Source organism: Leiobunum rupestre, chromosome 10, assembly GCF_980474605.1.
Source record: "Leiobunum rupestre chromosome 10, qqLeiRupe1.1.hap1, whole genome shotgun sequence".
Lineage (NCBI taxonomy): Eukaryota > Metazoa > Arthropoda > Arachnida > Opiliones > Sclerosomatidae > Leiobunum > Leiobunum rupestre.
In genome coordinates, this window is record NC_143393.1 from 4,879,075 (window position 1) to 4,891,597 (window position 12,523).

Below are 12,523 nucleotides of genomic sequence, written 5' to 3' on the forward strand. Positions count from 1 at the left end.
ACAGTGACTTCGAGTATAGTATGTTTTAAGGACTTTGTCATCTTGAACTCTTGATCTAAACTACCATCTTACGAATTTTACAAAAACTTTGTAGGTCAGTCGCTCTTACTTCCGGTTTAAAAAAAACTTGAAGTTCGAGAGATTCCAAAAAATATTACATTTTCGAGAAATCTCAACTTGACATACCATGGATTAGTTACCGCAAACGGACATTCCCGCTCTCCGCTAAAACGAAAATACGTTTGCTAGTCGCCCTCTAGCAGCAAGAAAATGCAAATTTATATCAGCGCATGCGTGAAAAGCGAGGCAAAGTGTGCAAGCGCAGTTATAGCTTTACATTTACTTGCCGCTAGAGTGCTACATTTTTCCGCTAGCGGGGGAAATTTACGAGACATTGGGAAAACGAATGTTAGAGCTAAAACTGAAACCATAATAGAATGACGTCACCCGCGGCAATTTTGAAGAGGAAAAATTTACAAAATTTATAAACCGCTTTTTTATTTTTTCATTAAAAAAAAACCAAGAAACTTCGTGTACAGAATGTCATAAGTATATAATACGTGTGTAAAAGCAATCGTTATTATATACTTACGATGATATTTTAAAAATAAATAAAATATTTCTAAATTAAAACAGACCCTTACTACCGAGTTCCCATATTTTCTCTTCTAAAACTGCGCTCCATCTGCAATAAATCACAGAACTTCAAAATATTTCAAATGAAAATAGATACAACCGTGATTTTCCTTAAAACATAAAATGGGACTTCACTGGAAGAAAATAGTGACTTGACAAAAAGTGTGTTCCTATTGTAAATTTCACTCAAACCAAGAGGTCAATCGCTCTAATAAAATCATTCATTTCATTTATAATTTTCTTTATTGGCAATTGTCACTGCACGCAAATAGAGATACAATCAAACAGCCTATCATGCAACAGGCTCTCACCACACAACAAGAGAATAATCTTTTTTTAAGAGAAAAAGTTTTTGAAGACTTTTTTCTATCTTTTATATATATTTATATATAATTTTTTTCCAATCAAATTCAAGCACACTCCATTTTTGCTCAAAAAGTTACATCCTTCAGATTTCACACATCTAACCAACAATTATATTTTTTTATCTTTGTTTCTATTTTTAAATACATCCATTTAGAACTTTCAAAGAAAAAACAGATATAGAAATGGCAATTTGGAAAGTTAAAAAAATTAAAATAAAAAATGAAGATTTTGGGGGATAAGGGGATTTATAATTTGTTTTTTTCCCCATCACTCAAGCACACAACAAATTAAAAACTATGAATATTTTTTGTAGAGGCGAATTGTAGAGAAAAAAATTAAACCTTTCACACGATATACAACTGTGAATACTTTGTACAGATGAACAACAGCATTTTTTTTCGTAAATTGATTTTTGCGCACAACAACCACGTCAAAAAGTTGAATTACACACCCAACCAAGCTCCCGTTTAAAATTTACACGAATCTTATCTTTCAGTTAAAATAATAATTAAATAAAAATTATTCTCAAACTTTCAATGTTTGAAAAATAGTTCTACAGGGGAGTAGATAAAATTTACCTTAGGGGGTTTTGGGGTAATAGGTACGGATTTCGAGGTTAAAGGTTTCGAAAGTTTTAACCCCAAACCCCCCTTTATATACGACCTCGCTGTACCAAGTTAAGTATTTAAACCAAATAATATTGTTCAATTGTTAAAAAATGAGATGCTGATTTGACTGAATTTTAACCGCTCTTAACTAAATGAAACCCAATTGCAAAGACAATATAATCTCGACTTGACTAAACATAAAGTTTACACTTGGGTAAAAAGAGACGATTTTAAGGCAATTAGTAAGCCTTATAAATTGAGCTTTAACTTAACACATAAGCTTAAATGCATTTTCTCAGTGCTAAAAAAACACCAAAATACATCGAATTTTCTTTTAAGGATATTGCATGTATACTGTATTTATAAACTAACATAATACATTAATCTTTCATACAAAAATCTACTTTTTATCTTTTAATCCAACAAAATTGATCAGATGAATAATAATGATATTTATCACAGTTTAAATCTACAATGATCAAATTTGAATTTCATTCAATCCTTTGCATATGTAAAGTTAAAATTCAGTCAAAAAAAAGCATCTCAGAAATAACTATACTGAGAGAAATCGCGATTTAAATTGTAAAAAAAGAACATTACAAGAGGATTTCCTCACATACGCAGTTTCAAAGGCACTTTCCAATAGCTAAGCGCAAAGTTTGCACTCATTTTAAAAGTTAATCTTTTAAAACATTTGGGGTTCATTTAAAATAAAATGTTGCAAAGATTCAGAAATGACACTACACACGCATTAAATAAATTCTCCACACTCTATTAAGACATTATGCTGGCTTGGTATATATTCGCTCACATTCAGATGAAACTACGCTTAATTTATCGCAGAAATCTCTCTTTTTCGCATTATATATAAATTTCGTATTATTATTTTTTCTCTTATATATATTTCTATTTAAACAAAAATATTCTCTGTTTTCATCATGAATTTGACGTAAAATGGGGTTTTTGGCCCTTAACTATGTAGCGCTATTGTACTTCGTCAATAATTTAGAGAATAATCTGAATATAATATAACTCGGACTAAAGTGCATTAGTTCGAAGAGTTAAAAACTTTTTATGACCTCTGTCTCATATTCTTATCTGATAGTTTTCTTTAATTAGAAATGAATAATAATAATAATTTGGAAAGGGGTAGAATAGATACCAAGTTATAAACATTGCGTGGGTCAGTGGGTCACATAAATCATACGATAAAGCAAAACTATTTAAATCAAATCTTTTAACTTGGCACCATAATCATACAGTGTAAAATGATACGTTTAGTTCTACAACAAAACTGCTTATTGTTTTAGTAATACTGATAAATTTTCATTACATATCCCATATTACAGGATTAAGTCAGTAAGGTATTTTTAAAAAGGTTTAAGGAAAATGCGTGAAAATTAGCACCTATGAAAAAGGCCTATAGTTTACGTTGTTACGTATCATTTTACTAGACTGAAATATTTACAAAACTGCGTGTGTATTTTCTATAGATCTGATTGATACATTTTTCCTTAGTGTGTTTTGATAAAATTTTGTAGAGTTTTACAACAACAGAAAAAGAATCAGATTCTCAAGGGGACATTCCATAGCCTTGTTTACCGGCATCACGTTGAGGCCAAGGACCTGGGTTACCCACTTCCCCCTGACCTTGATTTTGGCTCATCCAACCTAAAAATGTGGAAGTTTGCGCGTTTGGAGCATTAGCGGGGTTCATTTGGGGCCCCCCGGACGTATTGGGCTGAGCACCGGGATTGCCCATTTGTTGACCATCGGGCTGACCCCCTTGCGACTGGAAATTTCCACCGAACAGTCCTAAGCCCGCTTGTCCCAAGGCAGCCGCGACCATGGCTGAACTAAGAGGCAATGCCGCGCCCAAGTTAAGAGCGCCCATACCCAGAGTCGGCGGTGTCGTATTAACCCCTTGACCGCCTGCTTGACCAGTGTTCTGGTTGGAACCCAAACCATGACCTAATCCTAAACTATTCCCTAACGCAGCCAAGTTTGGGATATCGTTAGTGCGGTGGTTGGCGTGGCCTGGACCCCCCTGGTTCCAGACACCTCCTCCACCCATGCCAACTCCCAAAGGCCCATGAGAGATTTGAGCGGCCCCAAAGGCATTGGCAGCCGTAGGACCAGCACCGTAGCCACTTAAGCTAGCATTACTCGAACCACCGCGTCCGTCGATGCGGCTGTATATTCTGCCCGTCGGGTGAGCCGTCGTCTCGGTTTTGGGAACGGCGTTACTCACGTGAATGCTGGTTCCCTTGATTATATGGTCTTCCCCACAAAGGTTTTGCGCAATTTCAGGGTCAACAAAGGTAACAAAAGCGAAAGCTCGGAAAGGTTTGGGAATGAAAACATCAGTCACTTCTCCAAATTTTGCAAAGTAGTCTCGAAGGTCATCCGCCGTTATGTCTTCCGTGCATCGTCCAACAAAAACCTTACGATTAAGCTCTGATGCTTGTCCCTCCTACAACACAACAAGACAGGGAATTAATCGTATATTTCACAATATTTGACAAAGAAACCCTGGTGAAAATTGATTTTTTTTGAAGTACTTAAATGAGAAACAATGCCCCTTAGAGGTTGAGAAGGTTTATTTATAATTACAGCTGCCAGCCTCTCTTAATACATTTCCATATGGTTGTCCCCTTCAAAAGCATGCTTACCAAGTCATTAAGATTAAGTCCATTATGGACAAACTAAAGAGGCTACTGGGAATTGACTTTCAATGCTTACTGATTCTTTGTTTGATATAACATTTACAATTATTTTATAATGATTTTTATTATTTGATTTCAAGACTTTGGATTTTCAGAATAATTTCGAAATTTGTAAAATCATTAGTTCTAAAAATTGCAAAATATCCAATCTCTCAGAAATAAGTGAGAAGATTCATAATTTTTAAGCATGTGCGAATATTTATTTTGGGTTTTCGGGTCGAGTATCGGGTATTAAAAATTTTGCTTTTCGAGTATCTAAATTTTATCAGGTTTTCGAGTATTTAGGCTTAGATTAAAAAAGGGGTTTAGAGTACTCGAGTAACCTCGGGTACTTGAGTAACTTCGAGTACTCGAATAATTATGCTTAGCTAAAAATTATGGTTCGAGTATTCAGTTCTAAATTTTATTAGGAAAAAACAAAGTTAACTTTCAAAACTGGTGAATTAACACCGAGTCATATTTAAAGCTTTTAAATATACTACACTACTGAGCCTAACTTTCCAAACTAAAATTAAACCACCTACAAAAGGTTCGTGACTAGTGATTAACAAGCTACCAAAAAGTAATGGGAGGTGAGGGAACTTTAAGTTATGGTTAGGCTTTTAATTTCAGTTTCATTTTGTACCTTTACTTGCTTTTAAAACAATATCCAATTAGGAAGAACCTAAGAATTTATTCTGACTCTTCGACCAATTAGAGGGTTTAAGGCCAAGCCAAAAAGATGTTTTTTTTTGGGAAAAAATCCATAAAACATAATGGGTTTTTTTTTCGAATATCCCGCCGAAAACTCGCGGGTAGGGCCTTTGCAAAAATTGGCCTATCGGGTACCCGAAAATCTAAGCCTATGCTTTGAGTTTAGACCCGAAACTTTTTCGGGTTTTTTTAATAACGATTTTCGGGTATCGAGTCGAGTACCCGACTCGATACTCGATCGAGTACTCGATTAAAATCGGGTACTCGCACATGCTTAATAATTTTACTTCGTATTTTTCTTTAGATTTTAAGAGTGGTTCAACCATTAGCCCTTTAAGAACCAAACATTACAAACCTTGGAATTAGGAATCTTCACATCACACCATCTTCCATCAATCATATGGCGCTTGGATAAAACCCGTACTTGCGATTCATAGTTTGCAAAACGGATAAATCCAAATCCTTTTGACTGGTTTGTCTTCGGATCTTTCTTCACCTGATTATAGAATTATGTTAGTGAAAAATTCTTAAATACCTATTTTATATAGTTTTACCTGAGCCATAAGCACCTCACCATACGGCTCAAAATATTGCCTCAGTTCCTGTTCAGTGGTTTTCCAAGGAAGTCCTAATACTATGAGATCTGAGCATTTTTGACGGCTTTCCATACGTTTAGTTTTAGCAGTACTGTTTTCCAATTGTTCATCAGACTTTCTTTTGTTCTCTAAAACCGAGAAAGTCGTTGTTACATAAAGCTTGAGCATCTCTAACTTACAAGGTTTATACAATCTACGCAGATACAGCATACCTCGAAACTCACCTTTCGGAAACACGCACACATATACCAGATTACCCCAACCCGAATCCGGTGGGTGCAGTCGCCCTTCAACTAATCGAACGCCTCTCATAGTACCAGTGTCAGGATTGCGGTACTTTAAACCACAAGTTCCAGGAAACTGGGCACTGAGAGTCGTAAGGAGTAAAGTTGAATCATCCTCGCAAGGAAGTTCTATTGGTTCATCATTTTCTTCTTCAGAAACTTGAATGTAGTTACTCATTTTTAAATGACCAAGGCTTAATGTTAAATTAAAAACGATAATGATAATGCTAACATCCGTACTATAATCGTAACATTTTTAATCTTTTATAACTTGGATTGATTGTACAACTTTTAACACAATGTGCTGACAAATTTAAGGTTAAGGAAACACAATTTTACTAAAAAAAATACTATAAATGCCAGAAACGTTTCAAAAGTTGACCTGCCATTTTACTTTACTTCTATATTGGTATTAGCCAATAGGCAACAAGCGTCGGTTACTACGCAAAAGCTTTAAGACATCTTATTGGTCTGATCAATGTAAATTTTCTATTTTCTTTATAAACCACCACGGCGTACGGATAGCGCTGCGCCGCCGCTCGAGCTATTTTCATATTTTGATTTCTTGAACCAAAGGTGGAATTTCCTATTGCCAACTTGAAAATAAATTTTAATATTCGAATATACTACAATATATTTAACCATTAACAGAGTGAAAATGACAGAAAAAGCACCTCCAGCAGCTAATCAATCCGCACTTCTCGAGCAATACATACTTCTTGCCAAATCAACCAAAGGTGCGGCAGCAGTGGAATTAATTAAACAAGTTCTAGAAGTTCCTGGCATTTATGTGTTTGGTGAATTATTAGAAATGCCAAACATACAAGAGGTTGCTTAAAAATTTGTATGTCACTTAACTATCAGTGTATAACGTATAAAAATCTTGCAGCTAGAAACTACTCCAAATGCTCCACACCTAAATTTATTGAATGTGTTTGCTTTTGGAACATATTCTAATTACTTAGGTAGTAGTTCATTGTAATTATTAAAAAAATCGTTCTCATTATAATAGTTTTTCTAAAAAATATATAGAAAACCAAGCTAAACTGCCTCCGTTAACTCCAGCGATGGTGACAAAATTAAGGCATCTTACAATTGTTTCTCTAGCAACAAAACTGAAAGTAAACTCCCTTAGTTACAGTTTGAAAAGTATAAGATAACAGCTGTATTCTTTGATAGTGCATTCCTTATTCTGTGTTACTTCGAGAACTTGATCTAAAAAATCTCCGTGAACTCGAGGATTTGATTATAGAAGTTATATACGCTGATGTAGTTCGTGGAAAACTTGATCAGAAAAACAATCAGCTAGAAGTAGACTACACAATTGGAAGGGATATTAAACCTGATGATCTAAACACCGTAACTGCAGTTCTACAAGAATGGTGAAAGTTCCTTCAACGAAGCTGCAAAACTGGTCTATATCTAAATTATTGCATTTAATCATGTAGGTGTGACACATGTGACACTGTCCTTTCCAACATTCAGAGCCAAATCAGTAGGGCCAACAACGCGAAAGATACTCAGATTAAACTTAAGCAACAGATTGAAACAGAGGTTGAAAAACAGAAAAAAATTAAATATTGATTAATAATAAAGTTGCAATTATATTTTTTTTAACATTTTAGTAATGCTTTTTTGTTTTTTTTAAACATTTTCTTTCCAAAATGTTTTTTTTCTTTACGCGCAGGTAACTAATATCAAAAAAACCCTGAAGGCCCAATCTCAAGACGGCGATGAACAAATGAGTACGGTGGAAATTCGAGAAGCGGCCCAGTTGGACAAACCCAGCAAGAAACCGCCGAAAGTCAAGAGGTCCTAACCAATTTCTATTAATCCACAAATGTTCTAATATCTTTTATATTTGCTACGTACATTTATAAGATCAAACTTAGCCTTATTTCGCTATGTTTTTTTGTAAAATAAACTCTATACTTGCAGCAAATCCGGGAAATTGTGGCCCAAAGCTACCTAACAAACATTCTTGCACTTAGAAAAAAACCTTTAAAAAAAAATTGAACAAAAGTTGCACTATTTCTTTTATCTATATTTCTCTTTCATTTGTATACTTGTGTACATAGATAGCGCGGGGGAAAAAACTTTTGCATTTTTCTGGAATGCCATCACCCTTTCGTTAGAGAGTGAATAAAAATAACTTGAAAAGTTTATCTTCTTTTGACTTTCAAAAAAAAATTCTCAAAAACATTCCTTGAAAAATTTCGGCATTTACGTAGTATATAGTAAAAGAGTCAGATCCTTACAAAACATTGCACCAATTCCAGAGAGAATTTTCTTTCACAGCTATAGTCATTTTTGTGGCACTTTGGAACGTTTCTTCAGTTGTACTATCTTCTAAACTTCCTTCTTCGTCTGAACCCTCATCTTCGCTAGAACTGATTGTAGCGTCATCTGTCATTCCAGCTCTATAGCTTGCGTTGGATACTTTACAATCCTCATCTCTTAACCTATACATTAATCGTTCTTTGATGAGATGGTGATTTCTGTTAAACAACATAAGTTAGTATACCTTTTAATAGTTGTTTTCTGAGACGGGTCGATTAAATCCCAAACTGAGAGCTGAAACCCTCCAGTCACAATGCGATAATCGCATACTTCATCTCCCTCACTAATGCCAAGGCACAAAATACGGCTGAATATTTCTGGTAGACTGCATATGTATTCTCCTTCCGGCAATAATCTCACTGAAAATTAAGACAATCTTTAAATTTGAAGGGACTTTAAATTCTTCTACATAGACGAAAAGCTGTACTTCGTCTACCAAGAACAAGCTTTCCTTTTATTGTTCATAGAATGATTACCAGATTTCATAAATCAGGTTAATGTAAGCTAAATAAATTTAGTGTCTAAAAATTTCAAAATAAGTATACTAATCAATTTTATGTCAGCTTCAATAATTTTCCATCATTATCTAGCCAAAGTGAGCATACCTATTTTCTTTGAAAGTTTTAATTTCAATAGGCCTGGGCCTTAAGGGAAAATAAGCCAAAGAAGGATATCCCTCATAAACTGACCATTATTCCGAGTTCTTAGTTGGTTTGCAATATATGTGGGAACTTCATGAGGGTAGTTAATTCAAAATGTGTAAGCAAGTCTTACTGCTCCTACAATTAACACCACAAGCAATGACTTACAATGAACGCAACCGGCACCCTTGTCCAAATTGTAGCTCGAAGAAACCAGTAAGTCCTTGAAGCAATTGACAGCGTCGGTACATCCATATTTGGAGAGATGATTCTTAATTTGAAATATTTTTCCTAAACACAAATTTTTAAATGAAATACGTGTGAATTCCAATATATGCCTTAAGTAAATAAATATACCTTTCTTCCAAGTTAAAATCTTCAAATTGACACCTTCATCGCCCATAAAAACATTTCCGTCTCTCATGCACAGTGATTTGAGGTGTTTCAGTGAATTTCTGGAGTTGGTTATGTCCATGGAGGGATCCAAAGTATATATCACGGTTAAAATATTGTCTCTTAACAACCAGATTTTCACTATTCCATCTATTGAACCTGAGCAAACTTGCAGACCACTAACCTTTTGAAAACAAAGGCAATAATTTTAAGTATTCTTCTCCCTATATTACTTATGTTATTAGCTTAAAACAAGTACTTTCCCAGGCTGATTTTTCAAAACAACTTTTGGTAAATGCAGTGTAATTTTTAAATTTTACAACTTCAAACAAAGTATTACACGTGGTGAATTTTGAGCCATGATGCACGGTTTTGAAGCTGCGAAGGTACGTGTTTCATTTGTATGGCCTAGATGGATACTTCTCTCGAAAGAGATATATTGTAAACTTCTGGTTTAATATAAGATGAAAAAACCAAGACAATAGACAGCTTGAAGGGAATCTAACCTCCAACGTGTTTTTTACGGAACACCAAAAGGTTAATTCTCTTTAATCCCCTGCTAGAAAATGCTTATTGTAAACTGTCTGTGCACTATAAAGCTACGTCTACACTCCAATACCTTCCCCATCCAGGGTTGCCACAGTTTTTTACAGATTCAAATTCCCTGACTTTTCTAGATTTTCCCTGGCCATCTCCGGAGATTTCCCCTGACCAATTTGTGCAAAATTTTTTTAAACTGGTAATTTAGTATTATTTTTAACCGAAATTAAATTCTCTGACGTTTCCCAGATTTTTCAGACTAATTTTAAAAAATTCCTGACTTTTCTCCAAATATTAAAATTATCTGGTATCTACTGTGGCAGGAATCTATACCTCTACTTGGAATGCTTATCCTGCCGTATCCTGTATGGTAAGATAACTCTGACTGCTTTGGCCCCGCCTACGAGATAAAAAATTCTCTCTGCGCAGCCTCCCCTCTCATGTTGTTGTTTGTTAAGTTAACATGGTGACGTCAAAAAAACCGTCAGCCACATCGAGACAAAAATCTGCGGTGATAAGCATTCCAAGTAGAGATATGGATTCCTGACTGTGGCAACCCAGTTCGCTAATGCTGGCTTAGCCTGTCTCTTTACCTCAATTGAAGATATAGAATTCTCATAAGCAATGACAGATTGAACTGCTTGACCAGCAGAAAGGTCCCACATTTCTATTTTTCCTCCATCTACAATATATTAAAAAATGTCAACAGGATTCTATGTAAAAGAACATTTTTAAATTACCTGTTCCAGTAATTGCATAGAGAAACTCTGGCATTAGAGCAAGGCACATAATATTATTAAAAGTATAAATTGATTTTAGAAGACTTCCTGCGAAAGATATCAAAATAAAATTAAAAAAATTGTGTGAATAAAACAAGAAATCTGATTATATGCCTTGAGGTAGTAGCCAAATCCGTAAACTACAATCAGCTGAGGCTGTAATGCCAATTTTTCTGGCTGTATCGTAATTATTTTCTTCTTGACGGAGGAGTTCATCACCCTTGACTTTTGGGAGAAGACCTACTCCGTTAACGGAATCAGTATGTCCCCGTAAACTGCAAACTTCCTCTCCAGTTCTAGCATCCCAGACACGACCAGTAGTATCACGACTAGAAAAAAAAAACATAATTAAAACTATGATACAGGCCAATGGGATTGATTATTTCATGGCTTGGCTCTTTAAGGTGTTATGCAAAAAGCAAAAATCATGAAAAATAATTCATTTTCATAAATACCTTCCTGATATCACATATTCATTATCTAGACAGACGCACCAAACAATATCACTATGGCCTTCCAGTTGGCGAGACACCACTTTATAATTTCGAATATTTTTAAGTTTTTTCTTAATAGTATCTGTTTGAATTGACTCTAAATTTGCACTGTGAGGCACTTGAGGGGCAGTTGGACTCACAGAAGGTTCAGTGTTAGTTTTAATTTTTTTATCTTCATTATGTCTATTTTGCTCCTCCTCATATTCCCGACTTCTCTTCATTTCACCACCTGCAACGCTACTTGAATTGTTTACAAATTCGGGAAAATTTTCGAATGGCTCCGGCACCGCTTGTATTTGATCATCTTCGGATGAGTTATAAGCATCTTCCGCTTCTTGCTCTTGAAACTTTTCACCTGCACATTCGTGAGTAATTTGGGAAAGGAGTTTTTGCAGTTCGCTTCTGATAGCTGTCTTCAAAAGAATCTGAAACAAAGTATTAAATAAGTACTTCATAAATTAAACATGTTCAATTTTTCTAAAAATGCAACACTGGAATATAAGTTATTCAGAACTAACTCTCACCTTAATCTTAGGTGAGCTAAGGTTTCTCCTTCTATAGCTCATAGCTTTATTGGCCACAGAACATGTTTTAGCTTTTGTAAGTTAAATGTTAATAATATTTAACATTTCCAAGTGCAAATTACAAAAAACATGTACAGTAATTTAACGAATTAACCTACATGGATTAATTTATTAGAATCACACTGGACAAACTAAAAATAAACAACATACTTTGTTCCTTTCTTCATCAGTCAATGGTCTCCTTAATGATTCAAGGTGTTCGATTTGCCTCAATTTTTTTCTATATTTGCGTATTTGTGAATCTTCTGTTGATGCCATTAAATTAAATCAGCTAAAATACTTATTTTATTATTAACAAATGATACTGTCACAGCCCTGGTCACACTCTGTCACTGAACCCCACTTGGAAACTGGGTACGACCAAAGAATTTAGACTATATTCTTTGGTACGACTAAAACCAGGAAAACCCGGAAAGCGCCGAAATCGAGGAAAATGAAGGAAAGCTACCACATAGTAGTATGACGGCGTTGTCACACTGCGCGCAGCAAGTAAACACCATTGTAAGCGTAGCTTTTTTTTCTAGGAACCTTGAGTAAACACCGCGGAAAATAATCAACAAGGGATTTTTGCCGTGCGATAAACAAACGACGGAAAAATTAAATTACGAGAATTTTCGAGTAATTAACAGTGTTTATGAAGCAGCTAAATGCTAATTTTACGATACTTTAAATATAAAATCTGAAATTTGAAATTATAATATTTAGTTGCTAAATCGAGGAATATAGTAAAACCATGGTAAAACGAGGAATTTTTAAATCATATACAATCGCCGTCACGTCGTGCGATAGATGCCGCTAGTCATCCGGCGGCTGAATATTTCATTCAAAGTGTTTTCCTTCAAA

The 12,523-nt window shown here is 34.9% G+C and overlaps 3 protein-coding genes across 5 annotated transcripts; 1 reads left to right on the plus strand and 2 right to left on the minus strand.

Annotated features, from left to right (window-relative positions):
* Window positions 1-2,003: 2,003 nt before the first annotated feature.
* On the minus strand, window positions 2,004-6,568 carry LOC149923391 (TAR DNA-binding protein 43-like). Of its 2 annotated transcripts, none has more exons than XM_090161451.1 (4): window positions 5,850-6,568; window positions 5,584-5,753; window positions 5,385-5,525; window positions 2,004-4,083 (listed from the first exon to the last, which is right to left on the minus strand). In XM_090161451.1, exons 1-4 carry the CDS (start codon window positions 6,085-6,087, stop codon window positions 3,184-3,186), a joined length of 1,449 nt encoding a protein of 482 aa, XP_090017577.1. In that variant the 5' UTR covers window positions 6,088-6,568; the 3' UTR covers window positions 2,004-3,183. The 2 variants fall into 2 exon arrangements, with proteins under 2 accessions (XP_090017577.1, XP_090017576.1); XM_090161450.1 differs by having other exon boundaries at window positions 2,006-4,083; window positions 5,838-6,568.
* CSN7 (COP9 signalosome subunit 7) lies at window positions 6,354-8,072 on the plus strand. The gene is made up of 8 exons (XM_090161452.1): window positions 6,354-6,485; window positions 6,561-6,738; window positions 6,799-6,874; window positions 6,942-7,030; window positions 7,089-7,291; window positions 7,358-7,463; window positions 7,597-7,721; window positions 7,848-8,072. Exons 2-8 carry the CDS (start codon window positions 6,568-6,570, stop codon window positions 7,879-7,881), a joined length of 804 nt encoding a protein of 267 aa, XP_090017578.1. The 5' UTR covers window positions 6,354-6,485; window positions 6,561-6,567; the 3' UTR covers window positions 7,882-8,072.
* Window positions 7,897-12,060, minus strand: LOC149923393 (uncharacterized). Of its 2 annotated transcripts, XM_090161449.1 has the most exons (10): window positions 11,831-11,938; window positions 11,621-11,774; window positions 11,058-11,521; window positions 10,717-10,931; window positions 10,564-10,650; window positions 10,417-10,505; window positions 9,248-9,467; window positions 9,059-9,181; window positions 8,434-8,608; window positions 7,897-8,371 (listed from the first exon to the last, which is right to left on the minus strand). In XM_090161449.1, exons 2-10 carry the CDS (start codon window positions 11,660-11,662, stop codon window positions 8,164-8,166), a joined length of 1,623 nt encoding a protein of 540 aa, XP_090017575.1. In that variant the 5' UTR covers window positions 11,663-11,774; window positions 11,831-11,938; the 3' UTR covers window positions 7,897-8,163. The 2 variants fall into 2 exon arrangements, with proteins under 2 accessions (XP_090017575.1, XP_090017574.1); XM_090161448.1 differs by lacking the exon at window positions 11,621-11,774 and having other exon boundaries at window positions 11,831-12,060.
* Between the last annotated feature and the right edge of the window lie 463 nt (window positions 12,061-12,523).